This window comes from Pagrus major, chromosome 13, assembly GCF_040436345.1.
Source record: "Pagrus major chromosome 13, Pma_NU_1.0".
Lineage (NCBI taxonomy): Eukaryota > Metazoa > Chordata > Actinopteri > Spariformes > Sparidae > Pagrus > Pagrus major.
This window is the reverse complement of record NC_133227.1, coordinates 26,742,397-26,766,933: the sequence shown is the minus strand read 5'-3', so window position 1 is coordinate 26,766,933 and position 24,537 is coordinate 26,742,397. Positions and strand designations below refer to the sequence as shown.

Sequence of the window (24,537 nt, the reverse complement as noted above, 5' to 3'; positions counted from 1 at the left end):
AATCTTCTCATGATGGTCTCCTTTGTTTACAGTTATAAAACATTTTAAAATGAATGTTTCGATCATTCAGCTGTTAAAATGCTTCATGAAGCACACTAAAATACCTCTACAGATAGTAACATAAAACCCCTTGCTCACGTGGTATTACTTTTTTCCCGCTAAGAAAACAGACGCAGCAGCGTGTAGTGAAAGCTTCCACACACCATAGATCTCCAGCAGTTGCACTGAAAAAACTAACAGTATTATATCAGGTGGCAGGCACACGGATGACACCGACACGAATAATAGAAAACCTCCTCGTTGCAGCCTCACAGCAGACTGGGAAAGATTACAATCACCCCCAGTATCTGGCAGGAATCCTGCGCTCATGTGTCTCTTTCTTCAGCTGATGGAGGGTGAGTAGAAACAGACAGAGCTTTTACTCATTAGCTGTCTTCTCTTTGCAGGAAGGTTCACAGAGGATTTCCTTGTGTGGTAGAGGATAGGGGAAAGCCGCTCCGCTGCAGGTGCTACCATAAGCCAGTTTGTTGAGGCGGGAGAGGCCTTTGATGCTGCCGGGAGGCCGACCAGGACTGACCTTGTACCCCGCCGCTCTGGTTGTACCCAGCGGCCTTCCCGGGCTCGTCTTGAACCCAGCAGCTCTGGTGGTGCCGAGGGGTCGCCCTGTGCTGGTTCTGTATCCGGCTAGCTTGGTGGTTCCCAAAGGCCTCCCGCGTCTACCTGTCTTCCCCACGGCCTTGTTCTTCTTCTTGCCGTCGTCCGGCGGTTGATCAGTGCTTTTAATGCCGGGTATTTTTCCAGGCGAGCGGGGGTCACCCCCGAGCACTTCCTGTCTCTGGCACACCATGGGCTTGTGGCTCTGGGTGGGCAAGGCCATGGGAGCCAGCGTCATCTGGAGGGAGGGAGGAGGAGGGTAGAACTTGTTGGACTGGGAGGTGCACAGTTCAAAGTGGGAGGCGGGGTGGTGGCCGTCCTCCGCTAGGCATGACGGCCTGCTATTCATGCAGAAGTCACTGCTGGTCACCTGGCGCATCATCTTCTGCTTGGGGTCAGAAAGAAGTTGCAACTGTGTTAATATCACACACAGATAAAACATTTCTTTGTAGAGCCAGTGCTTCAGCTACACAATGTAAATGAAAAATATCAGTCATTTGATCTGCATAAAGAAACCTTGTTTGGGGCTAAGTTAAACCTAGTCTGAAGGACGCCATGGGCTGGTCTGATCGCAGATGGTTGCCATAAAAATTTAGGGAAGAGGCTGTGCGCTACTCTTTAACAGAGATGTTAACTTGACTTCCAAACAAAGTATTTTTTCCTTAAACTTAAAAAGTATTTGATTGAAAACACATAAGTCTTGTGCTTCTTCATTTCCTTATTGTGATGCACTAAGCTTTAACGGGCTTATTACTGTCACCCTCAGGCCAGAAGCCCTAAAACAACATTTTTTAAATGCAACAAAACGGGATAATTTATGCTCAATCTGCTCAATCAAGCTTTTCTATGGGAACTATTTGGGGCACGATACCTTTTCAGCCACTAGATGTCGCACTACAGCACCAGCATCTCAGACCAAAACAAATGTGCCTCAGCAATTTGTTTTAATAAAAGAGGTTAGAGGTCAGTGAGTTCAAATTGTTTTTGTATTCAAATTGATTTTGAATCCACAGACCCAATTGTTGCATGCATACTATATAAGTGAGGTATACTGTAGGTAGGGGTTATGACTTTGGACATTTGACAACCACATTGGCGGAGTCACTGCAAAACTTTGTATGTGACAGCCGATATATCGATATCGACCCCCAAAATCAAGTATCGGTCGGGTTCTACTCAGTTCTGTCTTTATCTACCAGGCCCCATGCAGATTTAACCCGTGTTAGTCTGTCTGTTGGTTGGTTTGTCAGCATCCAAGTCTCCAAAGCCCTGTGATCCCAAATTGATATGAAATGTATTCACACCCTCAATGGGAAGTTGAGCTTGGGCACTCACTTCAGACGCTACCGCATCTGGATTAACAGCTTCAGTGACCATTTCAGCTTTTAACCATAATGGCACGTATACCCCTTTCGGACCAAGGCGGTTCAGGTGCTGGTTCGGAGCCAGTGGTCTAGAACAAAGTACTGCTTACATCAGGGGCCGGAGGGAGGGTTATCGTGACCACGGACCAACTAAAACCACTTGTGACCACCTTTTTAAACAATCAGAGCGAGCGTGATATTTGTTTATCCACTGGAACATAAAGATTTGAACTAGTTTCACTAATCGAAGCAACAGTGGGCTGAGGACCGGTCCTTGTTTGGACGCCAGTGTAGGCACGCCAAGTCAGGAGCAAAGAGTCAGTGTGGTCATATATTTGCTTAGAGATCCACATTTCCATAGTTTTTCCTAACAACGCTCGGAAATTGGAGACGCTTACAGTGACCGAATAAAGTCACTCTACACTGGCTCGCATGCTCGTGGAAAAAGAAACCGGTTCTTAAAAGGTTCACAGGTTGAACCAGCCCAGAACCAGCACTTACTTCACTTTGGTCGAAAGGGGGTATCAGTAGAGTGCATACCTACGCCAATGCAATATCAAAGTCAGTAGCCTTGTATCACTCTAAATTTTAAACCACCCAAAACTGCTCTTCATGATCCGTGCATTATTCCATGAGAAACTGATGGAAAAATGTTGATGTTGATGTTCCCACTGTTAAAGAAAGCGAGAAAGAAAATCTATTCTTTTATCAGGACCCCCACCAAAAGTTGTTGGGGTCTATTCTGGGCTGAGACGCATCCTGCAACCAATTTTCATGGAAGTACGTCGAGTAGTTTCTGTGTAAGCCTGGTCACAAACCAACCAACAAACAAACCTCCATGGCGGAGGTAAAAAAAAAAAAAAAAAGGTAAATACCACCTCTTCAAATCCATTTGGGATTACTTTGGTCAAGTCCCCATCTACTTCAGTTATTTAGAAGAAAGCTGCAACATCGTTTTGCTGTGAAGCTCCAGAAATGTTTTGCGGACTACGAAAGCGGCTGATACGTGAATTCATCCTTCAAAGACCTCGAGAACAAAACACACACCTTAATAACCTGGTGCTGAAGGACGCTGCATCTCCACCTGGTGGTCTGCAGCTGACCTCTGACCTCACTGTGCAGGAGGAGGGAGGCAGTGAGAGGACTACTTTCTCTTACATCATCACACACACGACAGCCTTATGATTGCAGTTCACACGTGCATATGGCTCTTTAACTGCAGCAATGTAATGCTGATAACTAATATTTACTATATAAAAGAAGACAGACTGCTGCTGGTGAGATCTTCTTCTGCAGAGGACACAGGCTGCAGGGAGGTGTGGACTTTACTATCACATACTCTACACTGTCTGTAGTAATATTCATTCACAAAAAATATGCACATGGATTCCTGCATCTTTTTTGCAAAAAAACCCTCCTGCTCTCCGTGTCACTTTGCATCTGTGTAACGTTGCAGCACCCAACAGCTGAATTTAGCCTCGTTTTGGGGCCGTTTTGCAGAAAAAGGGGGTTTAAAAGCTTTGACGAAAAGGGCGGAAAAGTCCGACAATAGCCGATTTGACGTCTTGTACATTAGGCCACTGTAATGCATCAAACAAACAGAGCCTCCCGTCACCAACATCAGCTCTTTAAAGGTTACTGTACCTCGATTGTTTCGCAGATCTCGGAGCAGAAAGGGTTAAGGAGAAAAATGATCTTTCATCCCCTCAAAGCGAGAGTCGATCCATTTTTTTTTTTTCTCTTCCTCCCCCACGATTATTTTCAGTCCAGGCTGGATGGAGTTTAATCAGCACGTCGGTTTGTTTATAGACGAGATGTGAAAAGGGTTCACACAGACAGGGTTTTATTATTATTATTATTATTTTTTATATCCCAGCTCCAGCGGTTTGGATGAGAAACGCAGCCATTTTCCATTAAAAATTAATAAGACGGGAGCGCAGTCTGAGCATGCGCAGAGCAGCGAACAGTGGGGAGGGAGGACGTGAGGAGGCTTTACCTCCTCCTTCCCCTCCTGAACTACAGCCAAACATCTCACGTTTTCACTTTAAAAACAGAAGATTGTTTATTTACATCAATTTTTTTTATTATTATTATTATTTTTTAATGTTATAAGTCTCGAAATCGAGTCATAACCCAGTTTCAGTGCAAGCAGCACGACCCACTACTGATGAATAATATACAAACGAAAGCTTGTTGAATAATTTAAAAACAGTCAGTAAGGGGCACACAGCATCTATTGGGCCTGTTACAATGCAAACAGCTGGACAAAAAGACAAGTTCATTTCCTTAGCAACACGTTGTTTTTATTGTGAGGAAAAGTAAAAACATCTGGGATCTCTTTGTAAATGATTGGTATGTTTCTTGTACATACAACAGGGTGAAATATCACAAAAAAACAAAAAATAACATTAAAGAGAACAGGTCTTATATTTAAAAGACATTACAAATGGCTCAATGAGGTCTTAACAGCATCGTGTCTGATGCGTTTGGTATTTATGGTCTGTCGATTTATAAAATCAACTGGAACTAAGGAGAAAAGAAAAAAAAAACACTCGCTAAACTTAGGCAATCGAAGGAAACATTATTAAAAAATATAGACTAAAATATTCTTCAACCACTTTGATGCAACAGTAGAGATGACAGGAGACTTGGTGAGAGATGGAAAAACGCCTCCAGCGAGCCTCGCCTCCTCCTCTACAACACTTTGTACCGGCCTTTGCTCGTCGGCTGGTAGGAATTTTGCTAAAAAAAAGGAGAGAAAGGACAATAAGCGACGTCTTTCATAGGTATTTGCTGAACGCACACCTGCTCTACATATCTAGTGTCAGACAAATCCTGATATCAGCGTGACATCCATCACTGTTATTGATACTTACTAATCTGATGAGCTCTTCTTTGATTAACCGTGTAATCTCTGTTTTGGCTTTCTGTACAGCCAGTTCATTTGCACCTAGACAACAACACATGAATGTACAGTATTAAGACCTCAGAGGTTCATGACATATTGGGAGTTGCATTCTGGAAAGTAACACTGAAAAATAAATCTCCCTGGCACATACTTTCAATAGCCAGGTAGATCTTGCGTTCTCCCTCCTTGGGCTCTTTGCCTGGAGGGAAATAGGTTCCTCTGATGGTGATGGCGGCTTCAGAGTATTCGCCGATCCTCTGCAGAGCCTCTTTAGAGGTCACCTTCCACCTGGCCGTCTGAGGAAGAACAGGGGGAAAAAGGACGATTTTTGTGATCAGTTTTTTAATGTAAAGCGATGTTTCTCATGCGAGTCTGATGACAGTTGAACAATCAGTTCAAACAGTTGTCAATGAAATCACAGCGACACATTCATGATGAACGGACCAAAACAGAATCTGTGGATTTTTTCCTTTTTTTTTTACGTTTTCATTGGTGATCCATAATGAAAATCGTCATTATTCAACATAACGAAGGTTGTTTTTGAGAAAAAAATAAACAGAATACATTTAAACAACCTAAAATGATCTAAAGCAGGTTGAAATAAATATTTAGTTCTTAGTTCCTCAGCAGAAAATCCAACTGCACCACAAACTTTGATCTCAACGGGAACTGAAAACGACGCGACTATCCGACGATGCACAAGAGGGTGGAGATGTGTTAACGTTTTGAGTTTAACAAGCAGCAACTGTACTCATTTAAAATCTGCGGAGCTGTCGTCAAAGTTCATGTGGGCCTGCTGATGAAGCAGATTAGTTGAGTTTTCGAGGACTAAACACTTAAAAAATAATAAGCAAGGAATGTTTTATGTTAGTTTCTTCTTTAATAAAGGCCAGAATCTAGGAACAAATAAAGATATCAGGGACAGTCAAAGATATTTGATAAACTGCTCCAAAAAAATGAAACTTCAGATTTAAACCAAAATATGTTTTGGTTTGTAATTTTATATATTTGTCCCTTTTCTGTTGCTCCTGGACACTTATGAGGGCAAGTTGAACATGACTGAGTAAAACTACAGCTTGTGATACTAACTGAACCTCTCATGGCACTGGAAAAATACAAAAACAAGGATGAAAAATAAAGCAGCTCTGCACTGTGCGCTGCTGACCTGAGGGAAGTCGTTGATCTCCAGCTCCTCTTCGTATCTCTTGACGGTCTCAGCCTGTTCAGCCGCCTGCCGCTCCTCCTCCAGCTTCTCCACGGGAGTGTAGTTCAGCTTGGCGTTGATCTTCTCCGCCAGCTGCTCCGCGATGGTCTTGGCCGACACCGAGGGTGTCATGATGGTGCCTCCACGCAGGATGGCGTTGGTGGCCTGCTGCATCACGTCCTGTACAGGAAGAGAAAAGTAAGTTTGAACTGGTTCTGTATGTAGCGATTAACCGGTTAAACTCGTTTCCTCTGGCTTTCCACGTCTCGTCGTGAACCCAAACACACCTCCTGCACTGACACATTTAATCTCAGTTGGACGTACCTGAGCCTCGGCGCCCAGGTTCTTCTGAGCGTTGATCTTGAGCGCCAGCCTCTTGGCCATCTCCAGTTTCTGGATGTTTCCTGCAGACGTGGGTCCGAGGCCTGGCAGCCCTCCGGGCACAGATGCTGTTGAGGTTACAGTTCCTGCAGCACCGGTGGCTGCTCCGGGAGCAGACAGATCCTTCACCCTCTTCTTAGAGTTGAACATGCTCTCAATTTGCTCCTCAATCTGAGAAAAGGAAAGACGATTCAGATAGATTGGAGCTGTGTTATTATTAACTAGTATAATTTGGAAATTGTAACTGGCAAATTTAAGATACCAAAGAGTAACAGTCGAGCGTTTTGTTGCCAGTAACAAACTGTGAAATTTAAATGTTCACTCACATCCAGGGCTCCGTCCTCGTCATCAGAGTCCTGCAGTCCAAGAGCAGCTTTCTGCAGCTTCTTCCTCTCATTGGCCAAGGCGTGCTCCGTCTCGTCAAACTTGAAGCCTTTTCCTGAGAAGCCGCTGCTGCTCTTAATGGTCTTACCCTCCTGCATAGAAAAAGAAAAGGAGAAAAAAACAGTATTTACATATGTTCAATGTTATTGATGTACTCAATCTAAGCTAAACTTCTTGAGAAGAGATGAGTGAACGATGAGTGAAATATGCAACAGTGAGTCAGTGCTCTGTAAGTGTAGAGGAAGCTGAACTGGCTGGTTGAAACATTTTTTAAAAAAGACAAAACTTAAATCAAGGGACAGCTTCATTTTCCAGCATCGCCATGAATAAATTCTGATTTGTAAAAATCTCAGAAATTCAAACAATTTCCTCCCACTGCCAGCTCACGCTGCCTCGTGACACAGCTTTGATGCTCACAGACTCTTTACTGTTTTAGACCCCCTTTTCCCTCCTCTTTACCGCTTTCTGTTGGTCTTTGAAGGAGGCCCAAAGCTGCTCCAGTTCAGGCGGGACAGGAGAGCCGGACAGCTCCAAGGCTTTGATGATGTCACCAGCATACCGGACCTGATCCTCAGTGATGAAGGTGTAGGCGTAGCCCTGAAAAAAGGGACAGGATGTAGAGACACGTAAAGATATAAACGTCCATAGGATTAAAAACAAGCATGAAAAACACAAGTTCAGTTTGAAGAAGCCGACCTTGTTGCCCGCTCGGCCTGTGCGTCCGGCTCTGTGGACGTAGTCCTCGTAGTGGTTAGGACAGTTGTAGTTGACCACCAGGATCAGCTGTTTGACGTCCAGGCCTCTGGCTGCCACAGAGGTGGCCACCATCAGGCGACATGCTCCATTCTTAAAGTCATTGATGATGCTGTCTCTGTCGTACTGGTCAATTCCTAAGAGGACAGAAGGAAAGGAACTTGTGAAATACCAAATATTAGACAGAAAGCAGAAAACTGATGCACTTCAAAATAGGTTTTTTCACCTACATGTGAGTTGGCCAGTACAGGAAATGAGATACGTTCATATACCCATGAAAAATACATGTGATATTAAATTTTCTATTTTCAACACTTTAGCAGTTCTGTCCAAAGAAGACTGAGCATCGTTTTTTACGTCCAATATAACCACTATTTTCATTTTTGTTACTTGAGATACTGAATGTAAGATCCTCTGATTGTCCAGTGACATTTCTTCACTCATCAAGTTGTTCACAGTCACAAATTTTGAATTCTGAACTTGTCAACGGTAAAAACATCCAGCTATCAACATGTTATCAGTGCATCCTAAATGTGACCACTCACCTCCATGTAGGGACATGCAGGGGTACGAAGCTTTCATCAGGTCTTTCAGCAGTGCGTCTGCATGCTCCTGCTTGTCAACAAAGATGATGACTGAGCCCTTCTCCTGGTAGTGACCCAGCAGCTCCAGTAGCTTCAGGAACTTCTTGTCCTCATCAATCACCAGCTACAGAAACAAATGCAAAATAAGGAGAGAGGGAGACGGAGAGAGATAAGGGTCTGATTTGAACTGGGTTATCAATGAGTTTGAAAAGGAAAAAGGGTTTTATGTGATAATCCAAATATGGACTATAAATAAACCATTATCAATGAGATGAAGATGAAACGTAGGTGATTTACCACGTGTTGTTCGACATCAGAGCAGACGACACTGCGGCCTCCCACCTGGACCTCAATGGGCTTGGCAAGGATCCTACGAGCCAGCGCCTCCATGGCTCTGGGGAAGGTGGCCGAAAACATGACCGTCTGACGGTCTGGACGTATATTGTCCACAATGCGCATCACCTGGGAGAGGGACCACACGACAACTAGATGATACTGAATTCTGTCAATTCATTTTCATCTTCTTTTTGGGATATTTTATAACAATTATAATAATAATACATTCAACATTTATGGGTTTTTAGACTTAATTTGGATAGGACAGCTTGTAGAGTCAGACAGGAAAGCGGGGAGACAAAGGGGAAGACATGAAACAAAGGGCTACAGGCCACTACTGAGCTTTTCTTTCGTAGGGCACATTCTCTACCTGGTGAGCAACCAAGGAGCTTTTTTTTCTTTTTAAACTTGTTTTAATTTGATTTTTCTCTCCTTTCTGGGCAGCTTTTAATCCAAGACAACACAGTGTACTTTAATTCCTTAATTTGCACTGGGTTCAAGTATTTATGCCATCATCAGGGTACTAACACCATCTTAGACATCAAATTGAAGGACTATTTAAAGGACCTTCCAGGCCCAATTTTGTCAAATGTAAGGACTCAACTCAACTTAGTTTGAGACACAGAGAACAATTAAAAACAAATAATAATTCAAAAGAACTTTAACATCGTTCTTGCACAAAATATATAAATTCAAGCACTTTCAATTACCCATGTTTATTTATGTCCATTATCGAAAACTTTTTGAACTTTTTAATCCTGTCAAGGATTTCAAGCACCCATGGGAAACCTGCATTATACAACTAGTTTCTACTGACTAGGTGAGATAACGGTTTACATGAAGACTGTTCTTCAGAGACTAACATCATTGTTGTGTAAATTAAATGTTTTATAGACCAATTTGCAAAGATGTTGGATTCATGTTTGTGTGTATTTCCAGATCAATTTAAATTTTTGAAAACAAAAACAAAAACTATTTAAGTACCCAGGATTGTCAGCAGGAGACACAGAGAAAGAATGACACCCACCTGTGGCTCGAAGCCCATGTCAAACATCCTGTCTGCTTCGTCCAACACCACATATGTAACTCTGCGCAGGTTGGTGACTCGACCTACGGACCGAGGGAGAGGAGCAGGACGAAAACAGTTAACCTCAAGTCAAAGTCAGCGCTGCTTTCTTCAAAAAAAAAACACTAACTACCAAACACAGACAGCCTTTTTCAGGATACAACTATTCGACATTACTTGACAACAAAACTTCAGTACATTCTTCTGAGAACTAGTTTTAACCGGCCAGGGTTTTATCTTTATTAATACTTCAAAATGTTTCTCTTTTTTTGTTTGTTTTTGGTTGACTCTGATCTTGCGTACCATCTCAGGGGCATGAGGGACCTGTAAAAGTCACAAAACAGCCTCAAGATACAATACAAGAGATGGAGCCCCATCAAGCATTATCTGACCAAGCGCCTTTTCACCTACAAGGGAAACATATTACAGATTACCTCGCATGTGTGGAAACAACAAAAAACCCTTCTATTACAGTACAATGAGTGCTCAGAGAGTCATTAAGGATTTACACATGTACAATAAAACAGGGTCAGCAAATACACAAACAACATCACAAACAGATTTCCAAGTATCTCTTCACATTTTTATGCAAATGCTCAGCGCTGTGCAGGGCTCTACAATGATATTTATTCTCAGGAGCAACATGAGCTCCAAATTAAAGATAATGAGGGAGACAGCTACGATATTATGGATGTGAGATCTGTGAAAATAACTGGAAAATCTCCATCTGTGCTTTGAATATTAAGATGCACTTCCCTTCTAGGCAGTTTGAATTTATTCATGAGAGTATACAGTATGTAGTAAATCAATAACATCGTAGAGCCCTGGTTGAGAATTCAGGCTACTCTCATTTAACATCACAAGTTACATATCCTGATACACAATGTTACAATACACCTATCAAACATTTTGGTCGTCACTGGCTTGAAGTTTGAGGAACCACGGAGGGAGCAGCACCAGATCCACCTACCTGCACTTGCCCTGATCTTCAGGAAACACATCACTGTCTTGTGGATATGACTGATCCCAAAGGTGGTCAAATAATGTCGACAGTTTAGTAAGTGGTACTGACTTGGATCATTATGTTATTTATCATATTGTAACATTTATTACATGCAAGGTAATGAACAAAAGGTTCACAAGGCATTAAAAATGCTTCACAGCCTATCAGAGTAAAGAAGTGGGAGGGTCCAGGTGTGTGAACTCACCGCTGTTGGCCCCCAACATGTCAATCATTCTTCCCGGTGTGCACACGATGATCTCAGCTCCTCTCTTCAGCTCAGCAATCTGGAAGCAAACAGCAACGACTGACAGTATTAATGCAACGTTCAAAAATAAAAAGACTAGTACATGAATTTTTGACATAATGGTCTACTAAGGCCTTCTGGTTAGATCATTGAGTATCTTTGTGCTCTTCCTTCCTGCTGTGGACTTGAAAAATGGAAACATTGTAAGACACCTGAAGCCCTTGTGCGTGTTTGTTTACCTGTTCGCTGATACCTGTGCCTCCATAAACACACACCACCCTGAGTCCAAGCGGCTTGGAGAACTTCTTGCACTCCTTGGTGATCTGCAGAGCCAACTCTCTGGTCGGAGTCATGATTACCGCTGTGGCAGAAGAAGGAAAACATGATGAGGATAGAGTATATTTTTATGTTTGTCTATCTGGAGCACTTCTGTTTTCACAATATGTGTGAATATTTGATGTAATATATTTTACCAAGAACATTAACTGAGGTAAAATCGACTTTGAGGACGGCTGATGAAGATTAGAAATGCTGTGGAAGCACAAAACGGCCAGAGGGTTATTAAAATGAGTCCTATTTTAGGCTTCCTTTGACCTACATTTGGGCCTTAAACCACATCCTGCAATCCCAGTTCTTAATTTCTGTCTCAAACCACTTCAGTTATTCATTTATTTTCTGAATATGGTCAATAAAAACAGAAAAAACATCATTGTAAATGTTAGAGTGATGCCTACGGGCAGTATGAAATTATTTATTCCTTACAGATCGGTCCCTCAGACTCCTCTAGAGGCCTCTGGTCCATGATGTGTCGGAACATGGGCAGCAGGAAGGCGATGGTTTTCCCGCTGCCGGTCTTAGCGATGCCAATGAGGTCTCGGCCCGACATGATGGCAGGGATTGCCTGAGCCTGGATGGGGGTGGGCTTGTCGTAGCCGTGCCTACGTGCATTATAGAGAAAGGAATTTACAGAAATATGATGTGTTGGTTTATGGTGAGAAAGTATCAAATATTGTGTACAATCTGCATCTGATTTTTATTCAATAATGTCTTAATACTCCTGCATTACCTGCAAATTCATGTCCAGCTGAATTTATTTCATATTTCGAAAACATGAGCTCCTGCACGTGAACCTAAATCAGTACTTGAGCCATTTACACACAAACTGATTGTCTCACTATCTTTTTTTTACTTTCTATTGGCAAGATCATTGATAAATCAATCTCTTGCCCCTCATAAAGGTCCTCGCACCAGCAGTCACCATGAGTCAGACTCACTTCTTCATCGCGCTGAGGATCTTCATAGACACTCCACACTGCACCCAGGTCTTGATGGGTTTGGGACAGCCCTTCCCTTTGACGATAATCCCTTCCAGTTCCAGCCTGAATGCATTCACATCTGTAATGATTAAAAACAAGCCAAAAAAGAAAAAGATGTTAAATGGGTAGTGAATGCTTATAAATAAAGATATGATAACTAGTTTATGTTATTTATTATTACCTACTGAGTTTAAATATTTTCTGTTGCATTTCACCCCTTTAACAAAATCGAATAAATTGCTAAATGTGTCAGTGTTACATAAAGAACTTCTCCAAAACAAAAGAAAAAAAGGTTTTCTCATTTAAATCAGGAAATATTGGACCAAAGAATAAGTAAACAAGCCTAAGAATATGATCAAGTAATGAACTTAAACTTCACTTTTGACACTTGACATTTTACTTGATCCGTTTCAGTACTTGATGCGATTCATACACAGCCCAAACAGCCTGATAAAGTGGCAGACATATCTTTGTACACCCTGATAGCAGAAGCTTGAATTTGAATGTGTACAGCTAAAAGACATTTGTACAACACGCATGTTATATGCACGTCCTCTCAATTCTATGTGGCGGTTTTGTATCAATACTGGTGGTGGGAGAAAAGCTAATCAGTTTGGTTTACTGACCTTCCTGAGTCATCCTGGTGAGCTCGGGGACCTCCACGTAGAAGTTCTTTCGGTATGGTTCGTACTGGATCTTCCCGTGGTCGACAGGCTCGAGGACCTTCCTCTGTTTGGTCTGGAAGCCCGTCAGAGCCGTCTGCAGATCCACCTCTTCCTCCTCTGATGAGTACTGTCAAACACATTGTTAACGTTGTGAATAGTTAGAAGTGGGTTCCATCAGAAGAAGTTTTTCGCCTGACGAGAGCTTAAATCAGAAACTCTACTTAATAGACGAAACAGCAAGAAAACTGAAATACTGTTTGATAGGTGAACATTCAAATCTGAGAGAGGAGTCGTGTTGCTTTGGTAAAAGATAACTTCTAGCTGATGACAAAACAACAAAACATTGTTAGGGGTTAAAAACAAAAAACTCACTTCCATAGCATCCTGGTCGTTCTCCATCAGCTCACCCTTCTTCTTGTGAGTGTGGGGTCCTTTTTTGGTTTTAACAACTGTCACCACTTTGGTTACTGTCATTGCTCCTTTCTGTTGACGATCGAAAAAACAAAACACGTGCATGTGTTGACAACTGACGGTGAAGAATAAAAATGTTTTACAGTGAACGCATGGGTTTACTGACAGTGTGGTTTAGTGTGTTTGCATATGGAAAAATGTAGGACTTCTACAGCCTGGCAGGCCAAAACTAAAATAGTATATTTTAATTGATTGTATTTCATTCATAATCCTCTGGAGGTTGTGACAATCTGTCGTTAAAATCTGATTGTCCATGTGTTTTAATTACAGTTAAAACAATTTCGAAAATCGAGTTTGGATATCGAATCGTTTTAAACACATGGTATCAAAAAATACTTTGTGTATTGTGTACAGTGTACAGTAAATTAGGGCGACAGGATGTGGTTGTCAATGTTGCCGTGGTTCCTTCCAGTTTCTCACAGATGTCACATACAGTCCTCATTATTTAAAGTCCCATTAATGTTTAGCTGGTAATTTGAAAACAACATTTCATAACCATGACAACACTGAACATCAGAGGACTTGTCTTCAGGCTTAAATGAGGCTGTATTATCCCCTCACACTCACCTTATCATTTCCTCTCATGCCTCCCATGTTGAACTTCTTCACCTCCTGTTTCACCTCCTCCATGTAGGCGTCCAGAGGATCCACATCGTCCTCCTCGGCCTGCTGCTCCATTGGGGTCTCCTTCTCCTTCTCACCCTCCTCCTTCTTCTCCTCCTTTATCTCCTTCTCTTTCATGTCCCCTTTTCCTTCCAAATCTTCATCGTCGTCAGCCTCCATTGGAGCTGAAATATCCTCGTCATCGTCTGTAATGAAGAGTCAAATGTAACGTAAGGCTTTCGGTTTTTGCTGATAAGTATATGGTATTAATTAACTACTTACAAACATTTGCTGGATACAGTGTACAGGTACAGATACAAACAACAGTAAACCATCACATCAACTTGTAACAGGAAGTAATAATAATTAATCGGTCAACTGACAATTAAAATAATATTTAAAAAGTGAGATATTTTGGAGCATCTTTGGGAATTAGGAGAATTTAACTCGAGATCGTACACTTTCAGAATAAATACTCTACTTACAGGATAAAACTGTCAAACAAAACCTTAACTGAGTTACTTCAGCTCACTCCGAGTAGGTCGTTTATAACACTGCTTCCTCACCATCATCATCCTCCAGGCTCCACTTCTTGCCCTGCTTCATCTCCTCCAGTTCTTTCTTGATCTCTCCGATGTTTTCGATGGCCTTCTTCCTCTGCTCTTCCCTCCACTTCTCCACACGCTCCTTCCTCTTCCTCATCTCCTCCTCCAGCTTGTTCTGGTCAAAGTCTTGCTGCATGGACATAAAATTAAGATCATAAATATTTCAACCATCTACTATGTGGTGATGTTTAAGATGTTAGCAAGAACTGAATACGTGGCACTTACATCTTCAACTTTCTCATCCTCTTTCTCCTCTTTAACCTTTTTCTTGTCGGATACAGGATCAACGTTGTCTTTCTCTCTGCTCCTTGACCTGTGAGAAAGATAGCAACAAAGAGAATCGATAAACGGTAGCATGTTAAAATTATTCTTGTCAGTACACTTGTTTGAAGTGATTAAGGGCTTGATTTTGAGAAGAAAACCTGACATAAAAACCTACCCATAACAATCAATTTTCCAGTATGTTATCGAGAAGATTGTTGCCGTTTCATAAAAAAGGGTAAACCACCTTTATCTGCCGCTATTGATTACTGTACATACAGTATCTGACTCTGTGCAGAGCTGTTTTGACAAACTTCAATGTGTCACCTTGCGTGTCCACATGTGCTTCTAACATATGAAAGCTGCACCAAAAAGATGCATTCATTTAAAAATTACACTCAATGATTTCAGGCGTTTTGGTCGCCAGAGCTGCACCGTCTGTCTCGACATGTTTCACTATTTTAAAGCCTCACTTTTCATCTCTCCTGCTCTTGCTGGGGCTACCGGATCGGGACCTCCTCGCTCGGGTCCTGCTGCCCGACCTCCTCCTCTCTCGGCTCCTGGACCTCCTCCTTTCTCTGCTCCTGGAGCGCCTGGACAGCAAAGGCAAACACATGACATGAAAACACAAAATAACAGAGCGTTACAACACTACTCCTTTTCGCTTTATAATTAGAAGTTTGTCCATTGTGCACACAACACAGACCCAATCCACTAAAGACTTTTTACTGTAATGAACACAAGCATCTAAAAGCAAAACCTGCTGCAGATAATCACGGTGTTATTATGCCACAGGTGCAACAAACACCTCAATCTATATGTGATGGTGCTAAAATATAGCATTGTACAACTCTGGAAAAACTGCATGAACATGGCAAAATCATGTAAAAACATGGGTTACATTGAAATTGCAGTGAAAACAACATGTGGTCTGAGATCTCATCACCGAGGCCCTGAAAACCGACCTGCAACCATGGCACGGTTTGGTTGCTTTATGTAAACAGATGCAGTCTCTCTCTTTATCACTCACGTGTTGTTAATATGCAACAGCACAGAGAAACCCACCTGGCTCGTTTTCTGTCTCTGGACCGGGACCTGCGGCGGTCCCGGCTCCGTGACCGCTCTCTCCTGCTTCGGTCTCGGTCCCGCTCGTCTTTCTTGGAGCGTTTGTCCGGGGAGCGACTCTTTGATCGGCTGCCTGACCTTCCCCGAGACGCTGAACGCTTCCTGTAGTGTCTGAAGAACAAAGCAGAATAATAAAAAATAATCTTAATTAATACTTAATAATAAAAAACAACAACGTTTAATTCAGACTGCGCGGCTTTATGAGATTCACTGCTGACTGATATGCACTTAACATGGGAACGTCGTAGCTAGCATGCTAATCGAAATTAGCCATCGAGATTAAAACGTCTCAAATTTAGCAGCCATGGCAGTTAGTCACAGGAGCTTCGACCGAAGATAAAAAAACACTTTATTGACCTGATATTTCCGACATACCTCGACTCGCGTCCCATCGCCAGTCCACCAAGTTGGCTCTTACAACAAAACTCAAAGTAGTTCACAGAAAATGACGACTGTAGTGCGGCGAGCGGTTGTTTGTGCCTTTCAACCTGCGACGTCAGCAAACTGCGACACTTCGGCGCACAAACTCGCACAGTGGCCAGCGGAGAGCGCCACCCCGCGGCGGGAGGCCGGAAGTCCCGCAACAACATCAACAACAACAACAACAAAAGACAACTGGACCCTGTGGCACCAAGAGGAACAGGAGCAGGTAGAGAACCTCTTATACTGGATCTGAGGTGGTACTGGAACTTAGTTAAATAAATCAATCAATCAGTAAGGAAATCAATCAATCAAACTTTATTTATATTGCACCTTTCGAACAAATTACAATGTGTATGTAAAAAAAAAACAGGTTAAGAGAATAATGCACAACAATTGCAATAAAATGATTAGTTCGAATCATAAAAGATAAAGAGTAAAAGACAAAACGTTTATATAATATAATATAATGTAATATAATATAATATATAAAAGCATTTGTGTGCGAGACCATGTAGTGGCTTATAAATAATAAAATAATAGCTGCTAACTGAGCTAACTGGCCACCAGCAGCTACAGTCATGTATGCACAAACAGAATGCTGTTAGCAGCTACTCTGGTGATACGCTGCCGCCTAGTTGTTTGGAGTAGGAGTCATATTGCCCCTTTAAAGACGGATGGAGGAATATTTTTCCAATATCGATTTATATCTTTGTATGTAAAATGTATGCAAAATTACACAATGTATTTTATGATCCAATAATAGCTCACTGTCCTTTGTTTAATAAGACAAAATGCTTAAACATTTGAAACAATAATTATTAATTATTGCCCATCCAGATGTTTTAAATCCTCCTACAAGATGATTATTTATAACCATTGAAATATAGTTAACTTTTCGTCATTTTGCTGGTGGCATTCATAGATCCCCACTTCAGAACTAGTCAAATTAAATTATAATGTAGTTACAATCTCAAGGAGAGTCACAGTCACATAACCCCATAAATAAAATAAATGAAGAAAGTGAGAGTCAAAAAAAAACAAGAGTATGTCACACAAGTAGTATTTATTTGGTATGAATTTTTCAGTTAATCATTCCGGTGTACGTTTTTAAGCAGAGACTGTTTACATCATGTCGACACTAAAGTTGTTACTGAAGTTCAAATATGGAAGATACTGTAAGAGCCATTAAAAACAGGTATTCTGTAAACATTATGAAAAACAATCAAGTAGGTCAGACGAGTCGTAGGATAAATCACACCGATTCATTTACACGAAAAAAATATATATTCACACTAATAAATTAATTTGGATGAAATTAAAAGGTACAGAGAGAGGACATGACCACACAGAAGTAGAGAGTATATATGAAGTATGTATGAATGAAGCAGAGCGGGACACATCACCAGAATTACTCAACACAGATAAACTCCCACCGCCTCACACTCATTTCCAGTAAAAGCCCAAAATCATTCCCGTCAATCTCACTTCCCGTTACGTATTTACACTGTAGGAGGTTCACTGCGTGTTTAAGCTCGTAGCCGTGCAAAATAACACACTCCACATTCAAGGATTAAATGCTTCTTCTGACTTCACAACATAAACAACAGGAGGAAAACTTGTCCGTGACACAGCTGGACCCTTCTGAGAAGAAAATATGACATAAAGATCCGTCCATGAGGAAATCTGTCACAACACACACACATATGATTCTTATCCACCAATTAAAGGACAGTTTAAGCTCTCAAGACACCAGTTAAGTGATAATATTAGGAACCGACGACTGTTGCTCGATCGACAAAGGTTAGTTCTTCAGTCGATGGATGAAGAATTCAGCTTCTTTTGTTCGTGTAAGACGACAATGCTACAAAATAACGTTACTAAGGGGAGACACCACAGTGAAAAACGTCCCCTTTTTTTTTTTTACCCTTTTCACCTGTAGTGTCTCCCCTTAAATACTCAAACTATTAACCACTTTAATTTCTAATTAACCACATGCTGGAGAGCCATGTGTGTCTTAATGTTTCCTGCGCTTTGAGTCCGAGTTCGACCCTATGCAGAAAAATGTGTCCTCAATCACTTCATACTTATTTATGTCTCGTCCTATGTCAAGATATTAAAGCAGTGATCTAAGCTCTCGATCTCAGTTTATTTGTATGAATATATAGAGTAGCCAGCACAATCTGACATAATCAGTGGATCACACTGCTGTGTCTCCTCCAATTAGATCGTCAGTGTGTTAAAATGAAGGCTGGCCGCTGCCATGTCTCTGTATTTACTCCCTGAACTCTTCCTTCACCACAGATAGCTATAAAAAGGTGGCTGTGCAGCCATTTAGGATGTCAGTATCGACCTGCACACAGCTGATGTGTGTATGGCAGAGCGGAGGGAAGGACCAGATGTTAAAATGTGCCAGATCTCTGAGATTAAACACAGAACTCACAAAAAAGAAGAAATCATTAGAGGTCTTCGTGAAACTAATCTCAGAGCAGAGTTTTTCAAAGCAAATGTTTTGTTGGACCTCCATGACGGTCACCATCTCTGACACTACAAAGCGTCCATGTTGTCAACGTTGTGACAGATCAGCAGAGGCGATGAGATTATTAATTAGGGGACTAAGAAGCCATCTACTGATGCTCCTACAGTCCTACCCTTTAGCTTAAATCAGTCAGCGACTGTCAATCATAACGGATCGAGGACCTCACTGAACCTCTTCCCTCCAAGGGTCAGTGCGGTTCATTCAGTTTTCATATAGTCAGTTCAGTTACTTTGACACTAAAAGGTTGACTTTATTCAGCAGGCTATCAGACTTTAGAAGTTACATGATCTCACTTTAAATAAGTGGATCCTCAAACAATGCGAGTTTTTAAAGAGCTAAGTTGTGTTTTTGCCTCCCTCCATTGGTTTAACGTCTCATTTTGCAGCAGTGATGTAGAAATGCACTCAAAGACGTGTCAGAAGAATTACAGATTCTTACGTAAAGTTTTAAAAGGAAAGGGGCTATAAAACCTGCCTGGTGGTATTTTCTGTCGATCAGAGGGGTTGTACTGCGTTAATCCCCATCACAAGGGTGCCAAACACAGGGCCGTGGTGTGCACAGACTCTCGAAAGGGCAAAAATTAATGGATGAAAAGTGATAAATTTTACTTTAAGTCAAAGATTTTCACAAGTTTACACTAGAGGGCGAAGTATACTACATAGTTTTATGAGAATTAAAACTAAAATATATGTACGTGACAAAAAAATGCTGTTGCAGTTTACTTTTTAAATACTTTTTGGTACTAGTCATTCTTTAAATTAACACACAGTTCTTGAATCTCAAATTTTATCAGAAACCCCAATTTGGTTTCATAATCCTTCCTATTTCTGCGCTCTCAAGGTTGGCAAGTATGGTGGCGACACGTGAAACACCCTTGAAATCTTCCGTCAGAGAAGCAGCAGTGCGCTGCCTTTCAGCCTGATGTCAAGTTACTCTCTGAAGTTTCTGTTCGTGAAGAGTGTTTCTGATGTAACGCGAAGCACTGGAGCACACCGGTTTGATTATTCTGTGTGACTGAGCGTACGTTTACCATGTTGTGATGTGAATCGACGTCAGATTTTTGAAGAATCAGTCATGTCAGTTGCGGATGTCAGCCCTTGAGGGACTCCAGTGTTTCCTATTCACATGTTAAACAGCTTCCAGACTGATGATAAACTGACCTATTGTCCACTCTTGAATACGACATTTACCATTTTTTTGTGCTCGACCTGAACAAATTCAAACATCACTCAGCACGATGAATTCCACTGTACATTCCTCTCACAAACAAACACTTTTTCTGTTTCTCAGCTTCAGTGCGGAAATAAAAGAATGACTTGAAGATCTGTAACAAACTCTGAACTCGCTGCTCGCATGTTGCTCGGCCTTAGTGGAATCCTGAAGCGCTGAATTAATGAGCACTCGTCCTCCTGAATCCTCCCTGATGACGAGGTAGCGAGGATTCGTTGACAGCCTGTCGACAACAAAACAACGTCAGCCGACGTAAATGACCATGTCCTGTTGTTATGGGAGACGCAAGGAGGGCACGTTGAAAAAGGGAGGCGAGGTTAAAGAGATCCTCCCGGTCCATCAGGGAGTCTCCGAACCAAAGAGCTGCAGGATCTCGTGCGAGATGATGAAGGTGAAGAAGTAAACGCAGAGGTCAGCGAAGACGTCACCCATCCTCCTGTAGGTGTCCATGGAGCGGTTGATGACCTCAGCCGGGATGCCGGATAGCAGCAGGGCAGCGGTCAGCACAGTGGTCTGGGCCTTCTTCTCCACCTGGAGGAACAAGAAGATTTAAGATTCATGTATTCGTCATTGTGCAAAGATTGATTAAGGACATTTATGTTGTAATTATCTAAGCTGAATACACCTACCAGCACCACCTATATGAAGCTTAAATCTAAATCTGTTTCATCTGCCTAAAAATATATATAAAAACAAAGAGTTCTGGTTTCAGGAACTATTTCTTGGCAGAACCGGTGACTTCCTGGAGCCATCAGGTGATATTTGAACATACAAAACAAACCATTAAAATGTCATTTAAAATAACGGTGATAATCACTGTGGGTGTGTCCAGCAGCGACAGGACTGGCAGCCACGGCACAAGGACATCAGAGGAACAACAACAGGTCATATCTACATAGGACCGTATCATGAGAAAACCTTATCTAACCTTTACCAAAGTCTTACATGTCACTTTCCACACCGACACCTCCAAAGTGTCTCTTCACATCGCTCATTAAATTATTACTTTTTGGAAATCATGGCCTAAATACAATAATCTGCATCCAGATCAGCCTGTCCACACTCACCTTTGGAAAGTATTTGGACAACCCCATGTAGGCCAGTTCCAGGGTCAGAAATGGAGCAAATATTGACTAGAATGAAAAAAAAAAAATGAGAGTCACATTATAACAACATCATGTTTCTGGTAGGCAGACATATTATTATCAAACCTGGGCTAATATCAGCAAACAATCCCTCTCATGAACTCAGGTTGTTACTGTTTTAATGGTTTTAAATCCTGTTGTCGAGGTTTTATACTTGTAATGTTTATTTTCTTAACAGAGATGTTGTCTCTGCCCACGGACTGCAGATGCAAATTACTCTGGTACATCTAAGAAGCTGTGCACTGTCCCTCTCAAATAAAATAAATCAATAAAATCAGATCTCAACAGTGAATGTGACAGTACCACAAAATTAATGCATGTAAAAAGAATTACATATTGTATTTTCAGGGCTCGAACAGCTTTCAAAGAGTAAAATTCAAGCACTTTCAAGGTACCGAAACCAAAAACGTCCACACTCTCACATCTAAAATGTTCACATGTGAAAGGATCTCTTATTTTCAAGTAGTGACTTAAAACTGTAATCTATGTCTGTACTGTTGAGTTTGAGTAAGAGCTGAGATAAATATAAAACCTTGTGAATGATCTATTTCAGGCCCCTGGGTGACTTCAGTGTCTGCACTGTCATCAGTTAACGTGTAAAAAGAGTCATGAGCTAATCTCACATTCATCAAATCTACACAGTGTCTACAGAGAGCTGACTCACCAGATACTTGCAGACAGAAACCCTAACAAAAACAGCGAGGAGGATGCTGCCGATGAGCCTGAAGACTATGAAGGGATCGAACTCCTCTGGGTCCGACCCTCCATCCTGGGCCGGCTTCTCATTGGCCAGCTGACCCCGCAGTTTCATAGCGTCGTCAAATCGGGACAGGTACTTCTGGAGGCCTCGACGCGGGGAGCCGCTGATGTCGTCCGACACCCGCTCCCCCCTCGGCCTCTGTCGGATCCCTAAGTCGTCTTCCAGAGATCCTCCGTGTGGCTCACAGATGCCCGGAAGGGGCGAGCCCCTCCTCTCCGGGGTGGCGCTTTGAGAGCGGCTGATGAGCCCCGAAGCCTCTGGCAGGAAGGGAGACGGTCTCGGGGAAGAAGAGGACGACCACGGCTCTGTCCTGTCGAGATCCAGGTGGAAGTGGGGCTCTGTGGGACGCCGGGACGCTCCAGCTGCAGATTGAAGACAACTTTAGATTTAACTAGTGCTGAAGAATACGTCTATTAATTGTTATTACCTCTGCCGAGGAGGTTTTGTTTTCACCAGCATCTGTTTGTTTGCTGGTTTGTCAGCATGACAAGAATATTATTAAGGAGAACAGATCCAGGGCTTCTTTTCTGTTTATTTAACATTGCAAGATAGGGCTTTTTTTTATGTCATTCCCGTTAATTTCTCAGGAAATAAATCATGGATCTTGATGAAAGAAATCAGCCGTATTTAGGTGGCTGGTATCTACGAGTGAGCGGGTCAAGGAAAATGTACCTGTGTAGCCAGGTCTTGAAAAGCAGTCCACTGGTCTACCGTTGCCCACCTATAACACTACTGAACCCAGACATGTCACCTTTTTTTCTCCATTCATTATTCTCCTTTTTCAAAACCTGGTGCCTACATTACCCACAATGCAATTCAACCACTGAGTGACATCACTGGGGGGAATGTATCAGATTAAATGCAGCTTCCTCTGGAGCCACAAAAGGCTTTACACTACTTTATTTACATTTACATTAATACTCAATGTAAAACACACTCAAATGTGTGTTTAAAATTTCAAAATAAAAGGCGATATGAATCGATGTTTGACGCTATCGGATCGTTGATCACCGAACCGATATATCGGCTGCATCGACGTATCGTCACACGTTTATAATCCACGTCTGCACTGCAGATGATCTGTGTGGCGATCTACAATCACGTCATCCTGACTGACTACACTGTCTTGATCAGTTACCACAGCCCACCGTTGTTTTCAGCCTCGTTTTTTGTGTATCCGACGATCCTGTTCATCCTGTCTTCTGAATTCATGAGCAGTTTTCTCCTCCGGATCTCTGCTCTCCTCTGCGCCGCCGACATGGAGCCTGACTTCTCCTCGTTGCTGCCAGCGTCTGCGGACTCCATGTTGGAAATAAATTAACTACAAATGTAATCCACCGCACATTTAACGCACACACACGCAAAAAAAAACAAAAAGCGGCGTTTCAGCGGGAGACGACACAAAAGCCTCAGCTCACTGAATTCAACGGTAAACACGAGCGAGCGCTGGCTGGCTGAGGAGAAGGGCGCACGGTGATGACGTCACCGCCGAGCATGACAAAGAGGTTTGGGGGCTTGTTTTTTTTTTTTTTTTTTAAAGCCCTCGACGCTGACTTGCAGGAAAACAGAGGCGCTTATCTGATTGATGAGGTGTGCATATGTGCTTTTTAATGCGCCGGAAACCTCAAGAAAATACATTTAAAAAAAATAATAATAAATAAATAATAAAAATCTAAATGAACAGGGGCAGGCTCAGTGATTTAGAGGGTGACCCTAGGCCTGGTCAGGGGCCACACCTTAAGCCACCCATCCCCAACACAATGCATATTATTCATTATACAACGATTTGCTGCTTTTCTCCATGTCATATCATAGTAAATTGAATATTCTATTATTATTTAATACTTTTTTTGAAGACACCACATTGGGCTCAGAAATAATGTGAAATTTTGATGACTGCCAGCATTTAGTTTTTCTTCATTTATTTTTAAAACGGATGCAGATTACAGGAATTGAGGTTTGTTGTTGATGATCAGAATTCTCATACTGGTCGGAGGCCACGCCTTGGGCCAGCTATCACCAAAACAATGCATATTCCACATACAAGGTTCTTAATTTATCATTATACAACACAGGGTTGTATAAGGAAATGAAAGCTTGTAAAAACCTTAATTTTACACAAATGTACAGAACATATATAGTTATTAATATAGAAATATACATCAACACGTGGTGCATCTTTTGAATCTGCGTCAGGGTGAATGTTAAACAGCAGCAACAAGATGGTGGTTATAATGTGGTCGGGATCTTCATATCAAAAGCTCGACATCTGGGAAACACTGTGCATCAACCTTGACGGTGTGTGAGCACCAAGCATCGATGTTAGTCCACCAATGCATATTCAACATGTAAAGTTATAGCCTGTTCGTAAAAAGAAGGAAGTTGCAGACAAAATTAGAGCTGCAATTATTAAAATTTCAAATGAATCTACTGTTTATTTGATAAAGTATCTGATAAATCATTTGGTTCATAGAATGTCAGAAAGCAGAGAGAAATGTCCACCACAGTTTCCTGCA

General features: G+C 41.9%; 3 protein-coding genes across 4 annotated transcripts; all 3 read right to left on the bottom strand.

The window, feature by feature from the left end:
• Window positions 1-369: 369 nt before the first annotated feature.
• c13h5orf24 (chromosome 13 C5orf24 homolog) lies at window positions 370-3,750 on the bottom strand. 2 transcript variants are annotated; one of them, XM_073479038.1, is made up of 2 exons: window positions 3,663-3,750; window positions 370-1,039 (listed from the first exon to the last, which is right to left on the bottom strand). In XM_073479038.1, the coding sequence occupies exon 2, from the start codon at window positions 1,034-1,036 to the stop codon at window positions 419-421; it is 618 nt and encodes a 205-aa protein (XP_073335139.1). In that variant the 5' UTR covers window positions 1,037-1,039; window positions 3,663-3,750; the 3' UTR covers window positions 370-418. The 2 variants fall into 2 exon arrangements, with proteins under 2 accessions (XP_073335139.1, XP_073335140.1); XM_073479039.1 differs by having other exon boundaries at window positions 370-1,042; window positions 3,663-3,705.
• A 549-nt stretch (window positions 3,751-4,299) lies between these two features.
• ddx46 (DEAD (Asp-Glu-Ala-Asp) box polypeptide 46) lies at window positions 4,300-16,403 on the bottom strand. The gene is made up of 23 exons (XM_073479036.1): window positions 16,303-16,403; window positions 15,868-16,038; window positions 15,276-15,395; window positions 14,767-14,854; window positions 14,503-14,671; window positions 13,901-14,142; window positions 13,235-13,345; window positions 12,824-12,989; window positions 12,156-12,276; window positions 11,644-11,819; window positions 11,121-11,242; window positions 10,843-10,921; window positions 9,596-9,678; window positions 8,530-8,694; window positions 8,194-8,356; window positions 7,592-7,785; window positions 7,355-7,492; window positions 6,838-6,987; window positions 6,455-6,682; window positions 6,092-6,310; window positions 5,078-5,222; window positions 4,895-4,968; window positions 4,300-4,760 (listed from the first exon to the last, which is right to left on the bottom strand). Exons 1-23 carry the CDS (start codon window positions 16,317-16,319, stop codon window positions 4,713-4,715), a joined length of 3,189 nt encoding a protein of 1,062 aa, XP_073335137.1. The 5' UTR covers window positions 16,320-16,403; the 3' UTR covers window positions 4,300-4,712.
• Window positions 16,404-17,394: 991 nt separating this feature from the next.
• On the bottom strand, window positions 17,395-23,366 carry camlg (calcium modulating ligand). Its single transcript, XM_073479892.1, has 4 exons — window positions 23,170-23,366; window positions 21,926-22,383; window positions 21,184-21,249; window positions 17,395-20,647 (listed from the first exon to the last, which is right to left on the bottom strand). The coding sequence occupies exons 1-4, from the start codon at window positions 23,324-23,326 to the stop codon at window positions 20,456-20,458; spliced, it is 873 nt and encodes a 290-aa protein (XP_073335993.1). The 5' UTR covers window positions 23,327-23,366; the 3' UTR covers window positions 17,395-20,455.
• Between the last annotated feature and the right edge of the window lie 1,171 nt (window positions 23,367-24,537).